Here is a 16590-nt window from a genome sequence, read left to right as displayed (position 1 = left end):
TCTCTCCCTAAAACTTTGAGTGACAGTAATAATATTGTAGCTAAAGTAGTGGTCAAGTTTTTTTTTTCCGAGGAAAAGTAGCGGCCACGTTTAAGCTTATTTAATATGGAATGACATATCATGAAGTATTCATAAACGGAAAATTTATTTACATAAACCATGGAAGCACATTATATCAGTATTAAACAATTTATGTAGAAATGTCTTTTTAATATTTTCCGTGTTTATACATCTACGGAATAGTACATGACAATTCTCTAAAAATTAATTGCTATTTTCATTCCGTCAAAATAGGAGCAATCACATTATAAAGGAAATGGCAATATTTCGCAAATATAGTGCAGTCAAAGGTGCAAATAACACACCTCATGAAATTGCTACCCCAACATAAAGAGCCAATTCCCTCAATGCCATTAAAATTTTAGCCAATTCCTTGAGTGCCATTGACTCCACATATTATAGACACAAAAAAAATCCCTTCAATGTCATTTAATGGTATTCAAGGGATTGACGAAAATTTCAATGGCATTCAGTGAATTAACTCCAACATAAAAGCCCCATGCTTCATCTCATTTACTTATTTTTGTCTTTCTCTCGCACAATGCCAGCTCATTGCCCTACACCTTTTGCCCCCACTCTTCACCTCCTTCCAATTTCGATGTTCATTTTAAAATGTTTCCCTTTTTATAATCACACACAATGGGAGAATAAGAGAAGGTAGAGAGGCTTGGCCCAAATCAGAGTATTGTTACTGCTAGTACTCCTACTAGTAGTAGCAGTACAGCTCCCTTGTAAACGCATCCCCTCCTCCCTCCCCTGCCGCCGCAGACGCTCGCTGCAGCATCTCCTCCCCTCGCTGCTGCAGCAGCGGCAGCCGGCGGCCGGCTGCGGCGTCTGTTCATCACCTCCCGTGTTTTACGCCGATATCCCAGCGAATTCTGAGGAAAAAAGCAATTTTTTTTCGACTTCTGTTCGCCTGCCACCGGTGGCGTTCTCCGGCGGCGCTTCGGATCGCCGCTGCTTCGCCTCCCTCTCCCTCTTCCTCTCCCGCGGCGGCGAAGAGGGGAGGGAGACGGACTCATGAAGGGCCTAGTAGTAAGTACGTTGTCCTCTGATTGGATTGAATCGCTTGCTCGATGTTTTCCTCGATTTTTTTTCTTCAACTTCTTCTGCCATTAAAGGCGGCGCTTTTCTTGCTCGTTCCTGAATGGGCGGCTCTTGGATTCTCGTTTGCTGCTTTATGCGCGTGGGGCGCATGGGTTCGTGATTTCGCTGTGGCTGTCGAGTGGCCGGCATCCCGTGTGATCCGTGCCCGATTTCGGGATCTTGGTCAGGGAATGGCGGGCCCTTCTCTCGCTCCCCTGATCGCACCCGCGGAGATCTCGTGAGGACGAAGATGCGATTTCTCGCCGCGGTTTCGGAGATTTGATTCGAAAGATTTTGTTTAGCTTTCTATTTCGTGTTTAATGAGTGCGGATTGCTAATTCGTGTCGTGGCCATTGGCAATGTCGTCCTCTGCAGGTTGTCTTGGCATTGCTGCTGGCCGCCGCGCTCGGCTCGGCCCGCGGCGAACTAGAACTGCGGCGGCTGCGGGACCAGGCGCCGCCGGGGTCGCGGCCGCACAGCGTCACCATCACCGAGTTCGGCGCAGTCGGGGACGGCAAGACCCTCAACACGGTGCCCTTCCAGAACGCCGTCTTCTATGTCCGCTCCTTCGCCGACAAGGGCGGCGCTCAGCTGTACGTGCCCAAGGGCCGCTGGCTCACCGGCAGCTTCAACCTCACCAGCCACCTCACCCTCTACCTGGAGAAAGACGCCGTCATCGTCGGCTCAAAGGTAATGGCAATGGGGCATTGGCTTGCTCGCAATCCCGTTCCTTGTCACGGGTTGTTATGGCAGTAGTAGTTACAGATATTCTTCTTGCGTTGGCATAAGGAGTGCCAAGGTGTGCGCACAATCGCTTTTGGTTCTGGTTGCATGAATGTGAGGATGCCTATCCTTTTCAAGCTGCATTGGCTGAATTGTTAGTGGTTGGAATTGGTATTGTTGATCGGATCATCTCAGTTTGTTCGGATATGGTTGTTGGATGTACCCGATGAAGTAGCGATTTTGACATGTGTAAGCTGAAGTCACATGCCATTGTTTTGGACGCCATCTTTCTTGCGCTTGTGCTCTTCGTTTTTTTGCTTACATTGGCTAGGAGAAATCCTCTGCAGATATCGTGATAGGTAGGATTCAAGTTTCGTTCAGGTTGAGGCCTGTGGTTGGTTCTGTCTGCTTTTGCTCTAGGAAGCCAGTGTTTGGAAGGTGAAACATAGCTGTTGCTGTGAGGGAAGAAGCCAAGAAGAGACAATTGCCTTTTGCATTGTTTTGAAGTCAAGCTTACCTCATTAATTGTGTGCCAAAGAAGGCATGTCGCATATGTGCTACCATGCCGATTGCGGTTACTTTTGTGTCGTTATTCATAATTTCCTTGCATATCGCCTTTATTTATCATGCATAATTCTGTATTAATGAGGTATGAAGATTTCTGTATTGGACAATTATTTCAAGTTTCTGACATATAAGTACCTTTTTTTTCCCATTCAAGGAATCATCACAATGGCCGATTGTGGAACCTTTGCCATCTTATGGCCAAGGGCTAGACCTTCCTGGCCCTAGACATCGAAGCTTAATAAATGGATATAACTTAACCGATGTTGTCATAACCGGTAACTACTTTTTTCTGCCTTGCATACAGATTCTACAGTTTAGTTCATTTTAATGACCCTTGCATGTCTCATCCACTTATTCCAGGGAACATCGGAGTTATTGATGGCCAGGGATCAGTATGGTGGCAGTGGCTGCGCTCCCATAAGCTGAACCATAGTCGTCCCCATCTCGTGGAGTTTCTGCATTCTGAAGAAATTGTGATCTCAAACTTGACATTCTTAAATTCACCTGCCTGGAGCATACATCCGGTGTACTGCAGGTGCAATGCCATTAACCTAGCATTCTGTGTAAGGTGCGGTTTGGTGAATGTTTAGATGCATCTGTACTAATGCATACAGTTTTTGTTTCCTCCAGTAATGTAAAGGTCCACAATGTGACGATTGAGACCTCACTGGATGCTCCACGGACTGATGGCATAGTTCCAGGTATGACGTCCCCACCCCCCTCCCCTGAGTGTTGATGCTTTTCTTTGTGTCCTGTTTTAAAGATAGGATAGATACTTCATGTCACTCTTGCTTGTACAATGCCCTAATTTTGAAGAAAACTGGTTTCCCTTTTCCTTTTTGTTCTTTGTACTTGCTAGCACACAAGCTTAGATGAGTACGTTCTTAATATGTAGATAAATAAATTAAGAATCCACCTGCCTGAGAACATGAGTAGTCTTAAATACCTCATACATACGAAGTTCTAACTTTTGGCTGTCCGATCATGGTTTTAAGCGTTATATTATAGTTTTTCTAAGATCCCTCCATATCCTTGACAAAGAATTTTAACAAAGTTTTCATACTGCATCACTCTGCACTTGACAGTCATGGCATGCAGTATTTACTTATTTCACTATCTGTTCTTTCTTGCTCCAGATTCATGTTCAAATTTATGCATTGAAGACAGCACTGTTAGTGTTAGTCATGATGCCATCTCACTGAAAAGCGGATGGGACAAGTACGGCATTTCCTTTGGAAGGCCAACTTCAGACATTCATATCAACAGAGTGAATCTGCTATCATCTTCCGGAGCTGCTCTTTCATTTGGCAGCGAGATGTCTGGTGGGATCTCAGATATTCATGTTAACCACCTACGGATCCGTGATTCCTACAAAGGTATTTCTTTCAAGACCTCACCAGGCCGTGGGGGTTACATAAAGCAAGTGGCTATCTCCGATGTTCGAATGGAAGATGTCCATGTTGGCATTGAGTTCACTGGTAACTGTTCAAGCCACCCAGATCACAGTTTTGACCCGTCTCAGCTCCCAGTGATCAATCAAATAACGTTGAAGAACTTGGTTGGCACAAATATCTCGGTTGCTGGAGTTTTGTCAGGAATTGATGGTGCCCCGTTTACTGCGATCTGCCTTTCCAATCTCAATTTCTCGATGGCTGCTGATTCTGCTTCCTGGTCATGTTCCAAAGTTGCTGGGTACTCTGAAATGGTCTTCCCAGAACCTTGCACAGAGCTTAGGGATCCATCCTCTAGTTCTTCCATCTGTTTCTCCCTTTCTAGGTACAGTGCCATTGCGATAGCATAATCACATAGAGTACCCTGTTCATTCTTCTCATTTCTTATTCCAGTCCTTGTACAAACTAGTGACATTGAGCCTCCATCACCATCATTTCGCAATTCTTTACCAATAAATGCATTAAAAAAAAGAGTCATATCACTCCCCCTGTCATGGCCATGAGGCTCGGATTATAAGCTGCATGATGATCTTGAGGTGGAAGAATCAAGTGGGGCTGTGGACAGCTAGGTGCTTGCTTGTACAGTTACATTTCTTTATTCAATCTGTAAGAAGGAAAATTTTTTGGTAGGGGTTGAGTGCAGAACAGTTGCTTCATACTATTGTCATTTGGTTATAAATTATCAACGGCATGATTAAATTATCTGTGTATATTCTATCTCCCTTTTAGCATCAGTCTGATTGAGAGCGATCACATGTTATCTTGTAATTTGACAGGCTGGCTGTGAATGTAGAGCCAGGGTGCTTCTTGGTATAAATAATTTGGTGTCAATTGGGTTGTAAGACTGATGTTGATTGCTGCCTTTGTCCTCTCTGGGGGACATTATTAGCTTGGCCCCGTTGGAATGTTTTGCTCCATCGAGGGCATGTTAGGTTTGCCAATTGTGCAAGCTTCTTCTAATGCCACCTGCTGCTGAACAACTCATAAATATGTTTAAGGAGAGCTGTTGATGATATGTTTGAGCTGTTCATCATGGCCTTATTCTTGTACTCTTTGGACGAATCTCTTGATGTCATAAAGGTTGATGAAGCTTTATTATTATGTTTCTGTTGGGCTGCAGGAAGTGTTTAACCAGCTGAATTAGTAAATTGTCCCTGCCAAAAGGCATCAACAAACATTCTACAAAAGTAGCATTAGATTAAAGATTGAACAACATTTTATTTTGTTCCAAGTTGGCTATGGCCCACTATTGTTATAGCAAATGAACATGGTCATGTATCCAGCAACACGTTGTCTACTTAGAATGGGCACAAGCAAAGTCCAGACGTTTTTGATGTCCTAAACCTAGAATCAATTTTGCCATTTTTCTCAGTATAAAAAACTGTTACCTTATGATGGTTAAATTGGGAGTACCCCACTTCGCTAAATATAAATTGGGAGTACCCCACTTTGCTAAATAGAGGAAGTCACTTTGTTCATTAGAATGGGAACAACTTTTCCCTAATTGTTTGTTACAAAGTACTACCACAAATGGGTCAGATCACTGCCCACTCCTCCTAGGTTTGAATGATGTTCAACCAACTATGGCCAGGTTTCACTTTGAGTCATTCTGGACCAAATTGGAGGGATTTCAGGATGCAGTTGAGGCTGCTTGGTCAAGTGTACCGCGCTCTAATTGCCCTTTTGACACACTAGCAAAGAAATTCAGGGCCACTGTGAGGGGTCTTCAGAGCTGGAGTCAGAAGCAGATTGGACACATTAATACTCAATTGGGGCTAGCTAGAGAAATCTTGCATCAATTGGAAATTGATCAAGACCATAGAAATCTATCCGCTTTGGAAGTTTGGTTCCGAAACAAGCTCAAGGTTCGTTCCCTAGCACTTTCCTCCTTGCAGCGTACCATTGCACGCAGTCGTTCCCGTATCACTTGGTTTAGTGAAGGGGATGCCAACACAGCTCTCTTTCATTTTAATGCTCGGCATCGAAAGAGGAAAAACTTTATTAGTAAACTCACATCCGATGAAGGGTCGATCCTTACAAAACATGAAGAGAAGGAAAATAACATTTTTTATTTTTACAGTAGTCTGATTGGGAGTAGCACGGATAGAGAAGTTACAATTAACTTGGAAGAACTGAACATGCCAAGCTTTGACCTGGCTAACTTGGAAGCACCTTTCACCGAGGAAGAGGTTTGGAAAACAATTAAGTCCCTGCCAGCAGACAAGGCCCCAGGTCCTGACGGGTTCACAGCTGTTTGGAGCAGAAAATTCAACAATTTTGAAGTACTAAACTCAGCTTATATTACCCTTCTCCCAAAAAAAGACAATGCCACAAGCATCAGGGATTTCAGACCAATCAGTCTAGTACATTCCTTTGCTAAACTCCTCACGAAGCTTATGGCAAATAGGCTTGCTGGTCGGCTGGACAAAATGATCACACCAAATCAGAGCGCCTTCATCAAAGGGCGCTTCATCTTGGACAATTTCATGTTGGTGCAGCACACGACGAAGTTCCTGCACCAGCAAAAGCAGGCACATATTCTCCTAAAACTTGATATCACCAAAGCGTTTGACTCGGTATCTTGGCCCTTCCTTTTGGAGGTACTGCAAATATTGGGCTTTGGACAAGTATGGCGTGATATCATTAGCGGTCTCCTAGCTACCTCCTCTACTCAGATACTACTCAATGGCTCCCCAGGTGACAGAATTGAGCATAGGAGAGGACTGAGGCAAGGGGACCCATTGTCCCCAATGTTATTTATTCTGGTCATGGATGTGCTCTGTTATTTGGTTAAAAAGGCTGCTGATGAAGCACTCTTGCAGCCGCTGTCCAGGAGAACTCTACAACACCGCATTTCCCTTTATGCAGGCGATGTGGTCCTCTTCCTCCAGCCTTCTGTCAATGACATCAGTCTCACTTTGGACATTTTGCAACTCTTTGGTGAAGCTTCTGGCCTGAAAACAAATGTGCAGAAGAGCACTGTCCTTCCTATCCACTACATGGCTGACCATTTAACAACCTTACAAGCACACCTTCCCTGCCAGATATCTGAGTTCCCTTGCACATATCTTGGAGTGCCTCTCTCACCTTACAAGCTAACCAAAACTCAGGTTCAGCCAATTATTGAAAAAATCACTGATAGACTTCCTAGATGGAAGGCTGATCTACTCACAAAGGCTGGTAGGTGTGTTTTGGTCCAATCTGTGCTTACTTCCATGGTCATTTATCTGCTGCTGGCCCAAGACCTTCCTGTCAAGGCATTGGAAGCAAGTGATAAAATCAGAAGGGGTTTTCTTTGGAAAGGAAGAAAAGATGTCAAGGGAGGACACTGTTTAATTGCTTGGCCTAAGGTTACAAGGCCCCCTGACTTAGGTGGTCTGGGCATCTCCCATCTACAGTTTCTAGGTTGGGCTCTAAAGTTAAGGTGGCTATGGCTCCAAAAAATTGAACCTAACAAACCTTGGGCCTTCCTCCCGGTTCAGGCTCCTTCACAAGTAAAAGCTTTTTTTTGCTGTATCCATTACCTGGGTGGTGGGAAATGGAAAGAATACCTTATTTTGGACAGATAGATGGCTGCTTGGGAAAAGACCGGATCAGACATTCCCTCACCTGTTTGGGGCAGTGGCAGCGAGAGCAAAGAAAAGAACAGTACATGATGCACTAGTTGAGAACATATGGATTTTTGATATAAGGGGCGCTCTCACAATAAATGTCCTGATTGAATATCTTCACTTATGGGAAAAACTATCAGGTTTCGAGCTGCAGGCTGAGGTGGATGACACCCATATTTGGCAGTTTTCGGCATCAGGCCATTACTCCGCAAAGACTGCTTATGAAGCTCTTTTTACTAGAGCTGTCCAATTCAAACCTGGGAAGAGAATTTGGAAAAGTTGGGCACCTGGCAAGTGCAAATTCTTCATGTGGACGGTGGCACACAAAAAATGTTGGACAGCTGATCGCCTTGCAAGAAAAGGACTTCCACACCCGGCAGTCTGTCCTCTCTGCGACCAGGCGGAGGAAACATTGGACCACCTACTAATCTCCTGCGTCTTCTCCCGGTAGATGTGGTTCAATTTGCTACATGGTCTTGGACTGCAGGCACTTGCCCCGGGTTTAGATGATAAGGTGTTTGACGACTGGTGGGAAAATTTAAGCAACAAGTTGTCTGGTCAAGTCCAAAAAGGAGTTAATTCTCTAGTTATATTGGGGGCGTGGAATTTGTGGAATCACCGAAATCGTTGTGTCTTTGATGGGGCTGTTCCTAACTTAAACAGTCTATTGTCGGCAACTAGGGAAGATCTGCATCAGTGGTCTTTTGCTAGGGCTAGAGGAGTTTCCTTCCTCCTCGCCCTAGCTCCTGGGGCCTCCTAATATTGGGGGGTCTGGTCTAGCTTTGGTCCCGTTGTGATATTTAGTAGAGTAGAAAGAGTTTTCTGTACTTAGGGAGTGTTACAGTCCCTCCATTTCTGTAACCCTTTTGGGGGAAGTTCCCACTTTCTTCTTCTTAATATAATGAAGCGTAGTTCTCCTGCGCTTTCGAAAAAAAACAAAAGGGTCTGGAAGCTATATTCTACATCCAATTCCAATGCAATCACATGATGACATGTTCTTTTTCCATCCACCTATGCAGACAGGGGTAGAAGACCATTTTTTCCAGAAAAAGGAAGGGATGGAAGGCCTTCTTATACAATTACACTCACATCTATGATAGGTCAATAAAGTTGTAAAATGGATTTAAGAGCTATATCTGTAGATTTTGATCCCTTTTTGTTTTACCCTCCTAAATCAGCACAGAGAAGCCAATACTAGAGAACTTCTACTGCACGCTTTGTCCAAGAAGAAGTAACATCGGATTCATGTAGGTGTATGATCAATAAATACGTCCTTTGTTATAACTTTATTTTGTTCAAGATGACCATTTCCTATTCATGCATGCCAAGAATTAGATGAAATGGAAATAAATACAAAAAATAGTAAAATATTTTAACAGGTGGGCCTCTACAGCAAAAAAAATGAATATGCAACATCCAACAATAAAACAAAGAAAAACTAGACCGGCTAGGGACTAGGGAGGACTAGACAGCTTTAAATTAAGAAGAAATATGCAGCCGACTTCACCTTGATGAGAACTTGCACATCCAGCAATAGACCATGATGCTGCAAGAAATACACTTCTTGTGTCCTATTCTTTTTTTTAGCCCATTATTATTTTTTTGGTTTTACACAAAGAATGAATGCCTTGAAACTAAGTGCCCAATTCTTTTAGGAAAGCTATACCGCAGTTTATATAATAGGTGAACTCATACTTACAAGAAAGAATTGGCTACAATCAATATATACTTTACATTGACAAGTTCCCTATACACCAATATTTCCAGCACATTTCGCACTGCTGATTAATTTAGTGATCTGAGTGCGATAGCGCCTTTCAGGGAGCAAAATTAGTTCTGGTGTCGCCATAGGATCATCAGATCATGACTTGCTGGTGCTGAGAGGGATCTTGCTTAACAGCGGCGTGATCGAACGAGGCAGGTGCTAGAGTTGTTGCTGCAGGAATCTGAAGGTCAGAGATTCAGTCAATGTCCTATACAGGAGGCCAAAATGTGTAGATCAAATGCTGAAGAAGAAATCACTTAATTGTTTGATAAGAAATTTTGTTAATCTAACAGTATGTTGTTAATTAGAAAAGTGAACGAAATTTCTTAACAGCTTGACAGAGGTGAGATGATAAACAAAGATTCAGTCATGGTACTGGACAAGAGGCTAAAACTTTTAGATCAAATGCAGAGGTAAAAGGATCATTTTCAGCTGCATAATTGCTTATAGTAATGGAAATGAGCTCAGACATGGAACTCACTTGTGCAGATGACGGCTGTTGCTGCTGGTGATGCTGCTGCTGCTGATGGTGGTCGAACATGGCCGCGCCGCACGCTGCTGATGCCCAGTTTTGGAAGCTTGCCTCGTCGCCGGGCCTGGGCATGTTAAAGTGGCCGCCGCCGAAGTCGATGCCGGCGCTGCCGTCGTGCAGCTCCATGGCATCCGGCCTGAACATCCTTTCGTTGAAGAGGCTTGTGTCGAAGGGCGTGTACGGGAACTGCGCGCCCAGGTGCGTCAGGCACTCGGCTTGGCCAAAGTCCGGCGGCTGCTGGTGTGCCGCCGGCTGCCCATGCTCGCTGCCGCCACCGGTGTCCGTCGATTGCTTGCTCATGCTGAAGTAGCCCGGGTAGCTCTGTAGCGACGTGCTCGTCGAGCAACCGATGTCCCTGTGTCAAGAACAGCTTACTCGTCAGTTAGAACAGTTCACAGTTCAGTTCAGGAGAGCATGACAGGTAGCTGAGCAATGTGCAGTTTAATTTGGGCGTTGGGATCACCTCTGATGAAGCAGGCCGGAGTCGTCTGGTAGCATCATTGGCTGCTGCCCATCAGCACCGCCGTTCTGAAACCACGACGAAGGGCCCGGGTCACCGGTGAGTCCTAGAGGCAACTGCATGTCGGTCTGGAACTGAAAAATGATAGGAGGCAACATCATTATCAGACATCTGAACCTGAAAAGGCCAGCCGACATAGGAAGTCTGAAACTGAATCTTGTTACCTGAGCAGCAGCACACTGCAGGCCGATCAGGTGTTGCTTTGCGAAGTTCTCCTGAGAGGTCCAAATCAATGCAAAACTTAGAATTATATATCGAGTGACAACATTGACAGTACTGAAATTTGTACTTACAGTGGCAGTGCCAGACGTACAATTATTCTTCAGAATTCAGATATATTTCATACATTGGAAGAAAATTTAAGAAGTTAACTAGAAGGACAGGGATGTCTACCTTATGGATTCGGATGCGATTAAGAGATTCTTTGAGTGATTGCTCCATTCCTCTTATATGATCGATATTCTCAATCTTCTCAGGATCACCCCAATAACTGAAGAACAAATCGCCCTGCTGTTACACTTCTCTCATTTTTTGCCCATTATTTCTATGATAATGCACTTAAGTGAACAATCAAGCCAGCACTAAATGGGAAGATTTCAGCAGATATGCATTAATTCTTATAGCATTTACCGAATAGTGAACAGAATTTGTGATGCTTCTTAAGTGAGTTAATGCTATTCACCTGAGACGCTTTTGGACGTCTGCCATTTGACATTGCAATGAACCGAGATGGCTTGATAACTCCTGTCAAATTGTTGAACCCAACAGCATTAGAAACAGGAAGAAAGAAGAAAGAAATTACAGGAACTTGCTCGTCCTAGTTGTCGATTCGTTATGCTCTACCTCGACTGTCTGACCCCTGCAATATATTCAGAAACAGAGTGTGAGTAACAGTCTTGGCAATTGGGCATCACCGCTACCATGAGGTTTCTTTCTATATTTAAAACGGCAGAATTACCCAGAGCCTAAGAAGTCCTGAATATTTACATCATGGTCTAGCTTCTTGAAAGTCTTCTTTAGGGCCTTTTTAGAAGAGCAAAGCAGATCATTGAGGTCATTCTGAAAAAGTGTGATGGTAAGATAACTGCGTGGACAAATCTATTAGTTGAGACCGCTTACTTCTAAGCTCTCCAATTTCCTGTTCAGCGCAAGGAAATGATTGCCAGTTAGTTTTTCATCAACTACACATATATGCTTAGAAGATTAACAGCACACAAATTACCTTTTAGCCCTTTCCTGAGGGGTAAGCTGCGCATATTTTGCTATGACTTCCTCAATGTTGCTGAAAACAGAACAATGTATCAAGCAAGACATGCAAGCAGGAGTAATAATTCAAATTGGCATTTTGTTTTTTTTTTGTTTACCAAAAAACATTCAACTACCTATGCAAGGATGATTATCTGATCAGAATAATTAAATTTGTTGAACAGAATGGCATTTCACAAAGAAACCTAATAGCATGGAGAGAATTCAGAACAGAAAAGGACACTTATATATAAATCACTTCCTATTATTGTTGGTTTGTTAAAATAATGAAAAATTAACCAACCGAAATATTAAATTCAGAACAAAAAGTGAGCCATGTTCATAAAAATTTTGCAGGAGGATCGTACGTGCCTGCGGTTAATACGACCATGTGAGCCTGAAACCTAGAACAAAATCAGCATCAACAATTCAGGAATCACGCGTACCTCTTCTCGCCGATGCATACGGTCGGCTTCCCCGAGGGCGAGAACATGAGGAGGATGAGATCAATGTCGCACAGTATGGACAGCTCCTTGGCCTTCTTGAGGATGCCCGACCGCCGTTTCGAGTAGGTGACCTGCCTCCCGCTGCTGTTCTCCAGCTTCTTGATTTTCAGTTTGACCCTCCCCATCGCCGCCGCCGGAGATCACGATTCTATTAAGATCACGCCTAATCCCACCGCTAATTGATTCGTCCGTCCTCCACGACGATCGAGCTTCCCGAACGAATCCAGCACCGACCGATCCGTGGAGCATGTAACCTAGCTGTTCAATCTTTATTTCCTTCTCCGCGAGGAGGCGAGACCGGAGGAGCCTGCCTGCCGGGAGACGGCGACGGGGTCGGTGAAGTTTAATGGCGAGCGAGGAGAGGACGACGGGGAGGATGGAGGCGATGGATCAATTGCGAGCACGGGGATGGAGAGGAGGAGGAGGAGGTGGTGGTGGGAGGGATCGAGCCAAGAACCGGCGAAATCGGCAGTTCTTGGGTCGATCGGGCCGCGGCGCGGCGGGAGAGAAGGGGGCGAGGAGAGAGAAGAGAGCGGCTGGCTGTGCGTGGAGGGAGAGGAGGGCAGAGAGAGAAACGCGCGGGAGAGGCCGGTTCAGCAACTCAGCAAACGCGTTGCTAACTAACTAAACCAACCAGATGATGGGGCATGTATTTTATTTCTGGCTTTCTTTATTTTTCCTTCCTACTAGTACTATACTACTCTTTCTTTATTCATCATGTGCATTTGTATATTTTTTTTCTTTTTCACTCTCGTGTTTGTTTTTGTCTAACCCTATACTATGTTCCTTGTACTTTATTTGAGTTCCTTCTCAACATACCATTTTGTTGCAAAAGTGCATGCATACCTCATGTGGATATACATGATGCCAGTATGGAGCACATAATGTTCTTGTTATCTATTTTTTTTATAATAACGCGCATGCCAATCAATGCTCAAAATTTCACATTGATGTTACTTGATTGACCCGAAAATTACCAATCAAAGTAAATTATGTTGCAGCACGTCAGTGGAAATTAAGGAGGACGGAGAGGATTCGAGGGTAAAAAGAACTTTTTGCATAATTTACTTTGATCGGCGTGGAGGGAGAGGGAGAGGAGAGGAGGGTAGAGAGAAACGCGCGGGAGAAGGCCGGTTCAGCAACTCAGCAAACGCGCGGGTAACTAACCAAACCAACCAAATGACTGGGTATGTAATTTATTCTTGGCTCTCTCTTTTTTTCTCCTTCCTACCGGTACTATACTACTCTTTCTTTATTCATCACGTACATCTATATATTTTTTTTTGCTTTTTTCACTCTCGTGTCTGTTTTTGTCTAACCCTATACTATATAACTTGTATTTTGTTTGAGTTCCTTAATATAGTATTTTATTGCAAAAGTGCATGCACATCTCATGTGGACATACATGATGCCAGTATGGAGCACACAATGTTCTTGTCATCCATTTCCTTATAATAACGCACATGCCTCAATGTCTAAAATTTCACATTGATGTTACTTGATTGTGACTTGGAAATTACCGAACAAAGTAAATTATGTTGCAGCATGTTAGTGGAAATTAAGGAGGACAGAAAGGAGTCGAGGGTAGAAAGAACTTTTTGCATAATTTACTTTGATCGGCACGAAGGGAGAGGGAGAGGAGAGGAGGGCAGAGAGAGAAATGCGGGAAGAAGACCGGTTCAGCAACTCAACAAACGTGCGGATAACTAACCAAACCAACCAGATGGCTTGGTATGTACTCTGTTCTTAGCTCTCCCTTTATTTCTCCTTCTTATTAGTACTATACTACTCTTTCTTTATTCATCACGTGCATTTATCTATATATTTTTCCTCTTTTTCACTCTCGTGTTTGTTTTTGTCTAACCCTATACTATGTCACTTATGTTTTGTTTGTGTACCTTGATATAGCATTTTGTTGTAAAAGTGCATGCACACCTCATGTGGACGTACATGATGCCAAATGGAGTACATAATGTTCTTGTCATCTATTCCTTATAATAACGCGCATGCCGATTAATGTCCAACATTTCACATTGATGTTACTTGATTGATCTAGAAATTATCGATCAAAGTAAATTATGTTGTTGCACGCCAGTGAAAATTAAGGAGGACAGAAAGTAGTCGAGGGTAGAAAGAACTTTTTGCATAATTTACTTTGAACAGTGTGGAGGGAGAGGGAGAGGAGAGGATAGCAGAGAGAGAAACGCGCGGGAGAAGGCCGGTTCAGCAACTCAGTAAATGTGCAGGTAACTAACCAAACCAACCAGATAGTTGGGTATGTATTTTGTTCTTCGCTCTCTCTATTTTTTTCTCCTTCCTACTAGTACTATACTACTCTTTCTTTATTCATCACGTGCATTTATATATTTTTTCCTTTTTCACTCTCATGTTTGTTTTTGTCTAACCATATACTATGTCACTTGTATTTTGTTTGAGTTCCTCAATATAGCATTTTGCTGCAAAAGTGCATGCACACCACATGTGGACGTACATGATGCCAGTATGGAGCACATAATGTTCTTGTCATATATTTCCTTATAATAACGCGCATGCCGATCAATGTCCAAAATTTTACATTGATGTTACTTGATTGTGACATGAAAATTACCGATCAAAGTAAATTATGTTGCAGCACGTCAGTAGAAATTAAGGAGGACGGAAAGGAGTTCAGGGTAGAAAGAACTTTTTGCATAATTTACTTTGATCGACGTGGAGGGAGAGGGAGAGGAGAGCATAGCAAAGAGAGAAACGCGCGGGAGAAGGTCGGTTCAGCAACTCAGCAAACGCACAAGTAACTAACCAAACCAACCAGATGGCTGGGTATGTACTTTGTTCTTGGCTCTCTCTTTTTTTCTCCTTCCTACTAGTACTATACTAGTCATTCTTTATTCACCACGTGCATATATATTTTTTCTTCTTTTTCACTCTCGTGTTTGTTTTTGTCTAACCCTATACTATGTCACTTATGTTTTATTTGAGTTCCTTGATATAGAATTTTGTTGTAAAAGTGCATGCACACCTCATGTGGACGTACATGATGCCAAATGGAGTACATAATGTTCTTGTCATCTATTCCTTATAATAACGCGCATGCCGATTAATGTCCAACATTTCACATTGATGTTACTTGATTGATCTAGAAATTACCGATCAAAGTAAATTATGTTGTTGCACGCCAGTGAAAATTAAGGAGGACAGAAAGTAGTCGAGGGTAGAAAGAACTTTTTGCATAATTTACTTTGAACGGTGTGGAGGGAGAGGGAGAGGAGAGGATAGCAGAGAGAGAAACGCGCGGGAGAAGGCCGGTTCAGCAACTCAGTAAACGTGCAGGTAACTAACCAAACCAACCAGATAGTTGGGTATGTATTTTGTTCTTCGCTCTCTCTATTTTTTTCTCCTTCCTACTAGTACTATACTACTCTTTCTTTATTCATCACGTGCATTTATATATTTTTTTCCTTTTTCACTCTCATGTTTGTTTTTGTCTAACCATATACTATGTCACTTGTATTTTGTTTGAGTTCCTCAATATAGCATTTTGCTGCAAAAGTGCATGCACACCACATGTGGACGTACATGATGCCAGTATGGAGCACATAATGTTCTTGTCATCTATTTCCTTATAATAACGCGCATGCCGATCAATGTCCAAAATTTTACATTGATGTTACTTGATTGTGACATGAAAATTACCGATCAAAGTAAATTATGTTGCAGCACGTCAGTAGAAATTAAGGAGGACAGAAAGGAGTTCAGGGTAGAAAGAACTTTTTGCATAATTTACTTTGATCGACGTGGAGGGAGAGGGAGAGGAGAGCATAGCAGAGAGAGAAACGCGCGGGAGAAGGTCGGTTCAGCAACTCAGCAAACGCACGAGTAACTAACCAAACCAACCAGATGGCTGGGTATGTACTTTGTTCTTGGCTCTCTCTTTTTTTCTCCTTCCTACTAGTACTATACTAGTCATTCTTTATTCACCACATGCATATATATTTTTTCTTCTTTTTCACTCTCATGTTTGTTTTTGTCTAATCCTATACTATGTCACTTGTGTTTTATTTGAGTTCCTTGATATAGCATTTTGTTGTAGAAGTACATGCACACCTCATGTGGACGTATATGATGACAATATGGAGCACATAATGTTCTTGTCATCTATTTTCTTATAATAACATGCACGCCGATCAATGTCCAAAATTTCACATTGATGTTACTTGATTGACCTAGAAATTACCGATCAAAGTAAATTATGTTGTTGCACACGTCATTGGAAATTAAAGAGGACAGAAAGTAGTCGAGGGTAGAAAGAACTTTTTGTATAATTTACTTTGATCTGTGTGGAGGGAGAGGGAGAGGAGAGGAGGGCTGAGAGAGAAATGCGCGGGAGAAGGCCGGTTTGGCAACTCAGCAAACGTGCAGGTAACTAACCAAACCAACCAGATGGCTGGGTATGTCCTTTTTTCTTGGCTCTCTCTTGTTTTCTCCTTTCTACTAGTACTATACTACTCTTTCTTTATTCATCAC

At 43.0% G+C, this 16590-nt stretch overlaps 2 protein-coding genes across 3 annotated transcripts; one reads left to right on the top strand and one right to left on the bottom strand.

Annotated features, from left to right (window-relative positions):
* Positions 1-677: 677 nt before the first annotated feature.
* LOC120645175 (probable polygalacturonase) lies at positions 678-4718 on the top strand. Of its 2 annotated transcripts, none has more exons than XM_039921951.1 (6): positions 678-1095; positions 1507-1836; positions 2591-2711; positions 2797-2971; positions 3067-3137; positions 3573-4718. In XM_039921951.1, the coding sequence occupies exons 1-6, from the start codon at positions 1081-1083 to the stop codon at positions 4235-4237; spliced, it is 1377 nt and encodes a 458-aa protein (XP_039777885.1). In that variant the 5' UTR covers positions 678-1080; the 3' UTR covers positions 4238-4718. The 2 variants fall into 2 exon arrangements, with proteins under 2 accessions (XP_039777885.1, XP_039777886.1); XM_039921952.1 differs by having other exon boundaries at positions 680-1095; positions 1522-1836.
* A 2009-nt stretch (positions 4719-6727) lies between these two features.
* LOC120645952 (agamous-like MADS-box protein AGL65) lies at positions 6728-12548 on the bottom strand. Its single transcript, XM_039922652.1, has 11 exons — positions 12007-12548; positions 11538-11597; positions 11435-11453; positions 11274-11338; positions 11159-11174; positions 10998-11059; positions 10709-10805; positions 10480-10530; positions 10259-10389; positions 9745-10150; positions 6728-6841 (listed from the first exon to the last, which is right to left on the bottom strand). The coding sequence occupies exons 1-11, from the start codon at positions 12189-12191 to the stop codon at positions 6728-6730; spliced, it is 1206 nt and encodes a 401-aa protein (XP_039778586.1). The 5' UTR covers positions 12192-12548.
* Positions 12549-16590: the final 4042 nt, after the last annotated feature.

The sequence above is a fragment of the Panicum virgatum genome, chromosome 8K (assembly GCF_016808335.1).
Source record: "Panicum virgatum strain AP13 chromosome 8K, P.virgatum_v5, whole genome shotgun sequence".
In the NCBI taxonomy this organism is placed as follows: Eukaryota; Viridiplantae; Streptophyta; class Magnoliopsida; order Poales; family Poaceae; genus Panicum; species Panicum virgatum.
Note: the sequence above shows the minus strand (reverse complement) of the source record. Positions and strands in the feature narration are given on the sequence as shown.

Bases quoted from the DNA above. Each gene is read 5' to 3' on its own strand.
- LOC120645175 (XM_039921951.1), top strand. The intron at 1,837-2,590 runs GTAATGGCAATG...TTCCCATTCAAG, and splicing joins CCGTCATCGTCGGCTCAAAG to GAATCATCACAATGGCCGAT. The intron at 2,712-2,796 runs GTAACTACTTTT...CACTTATTCCAG, and splicing joins AACCGATGTTGTCATAACCG to GGAACATCGGAGTTATTGAT.
- LOC120645952 (XM_039922652.1), bottom strand. From the start codon at position 12,191: ATGGGGAGGGTCAAACTGAAAATCAAGAAGCTGGAGAACAGCAGCGGG. The intron at 10,531-10,708 runs GTAGACATCCCT...TGGACCTCTCAG, and splicing joins ATCGCATCCGAATCCATAAG to GAGAACTTCGCAAAGCAACA. The intron at 10,390-10,479 runs GTAACAAGATTC...ATCATTTTTCAG, and splicing joins TGCAGTGTGCTGCTGCTCAG to TTCCAGACCGACATGCAGTT.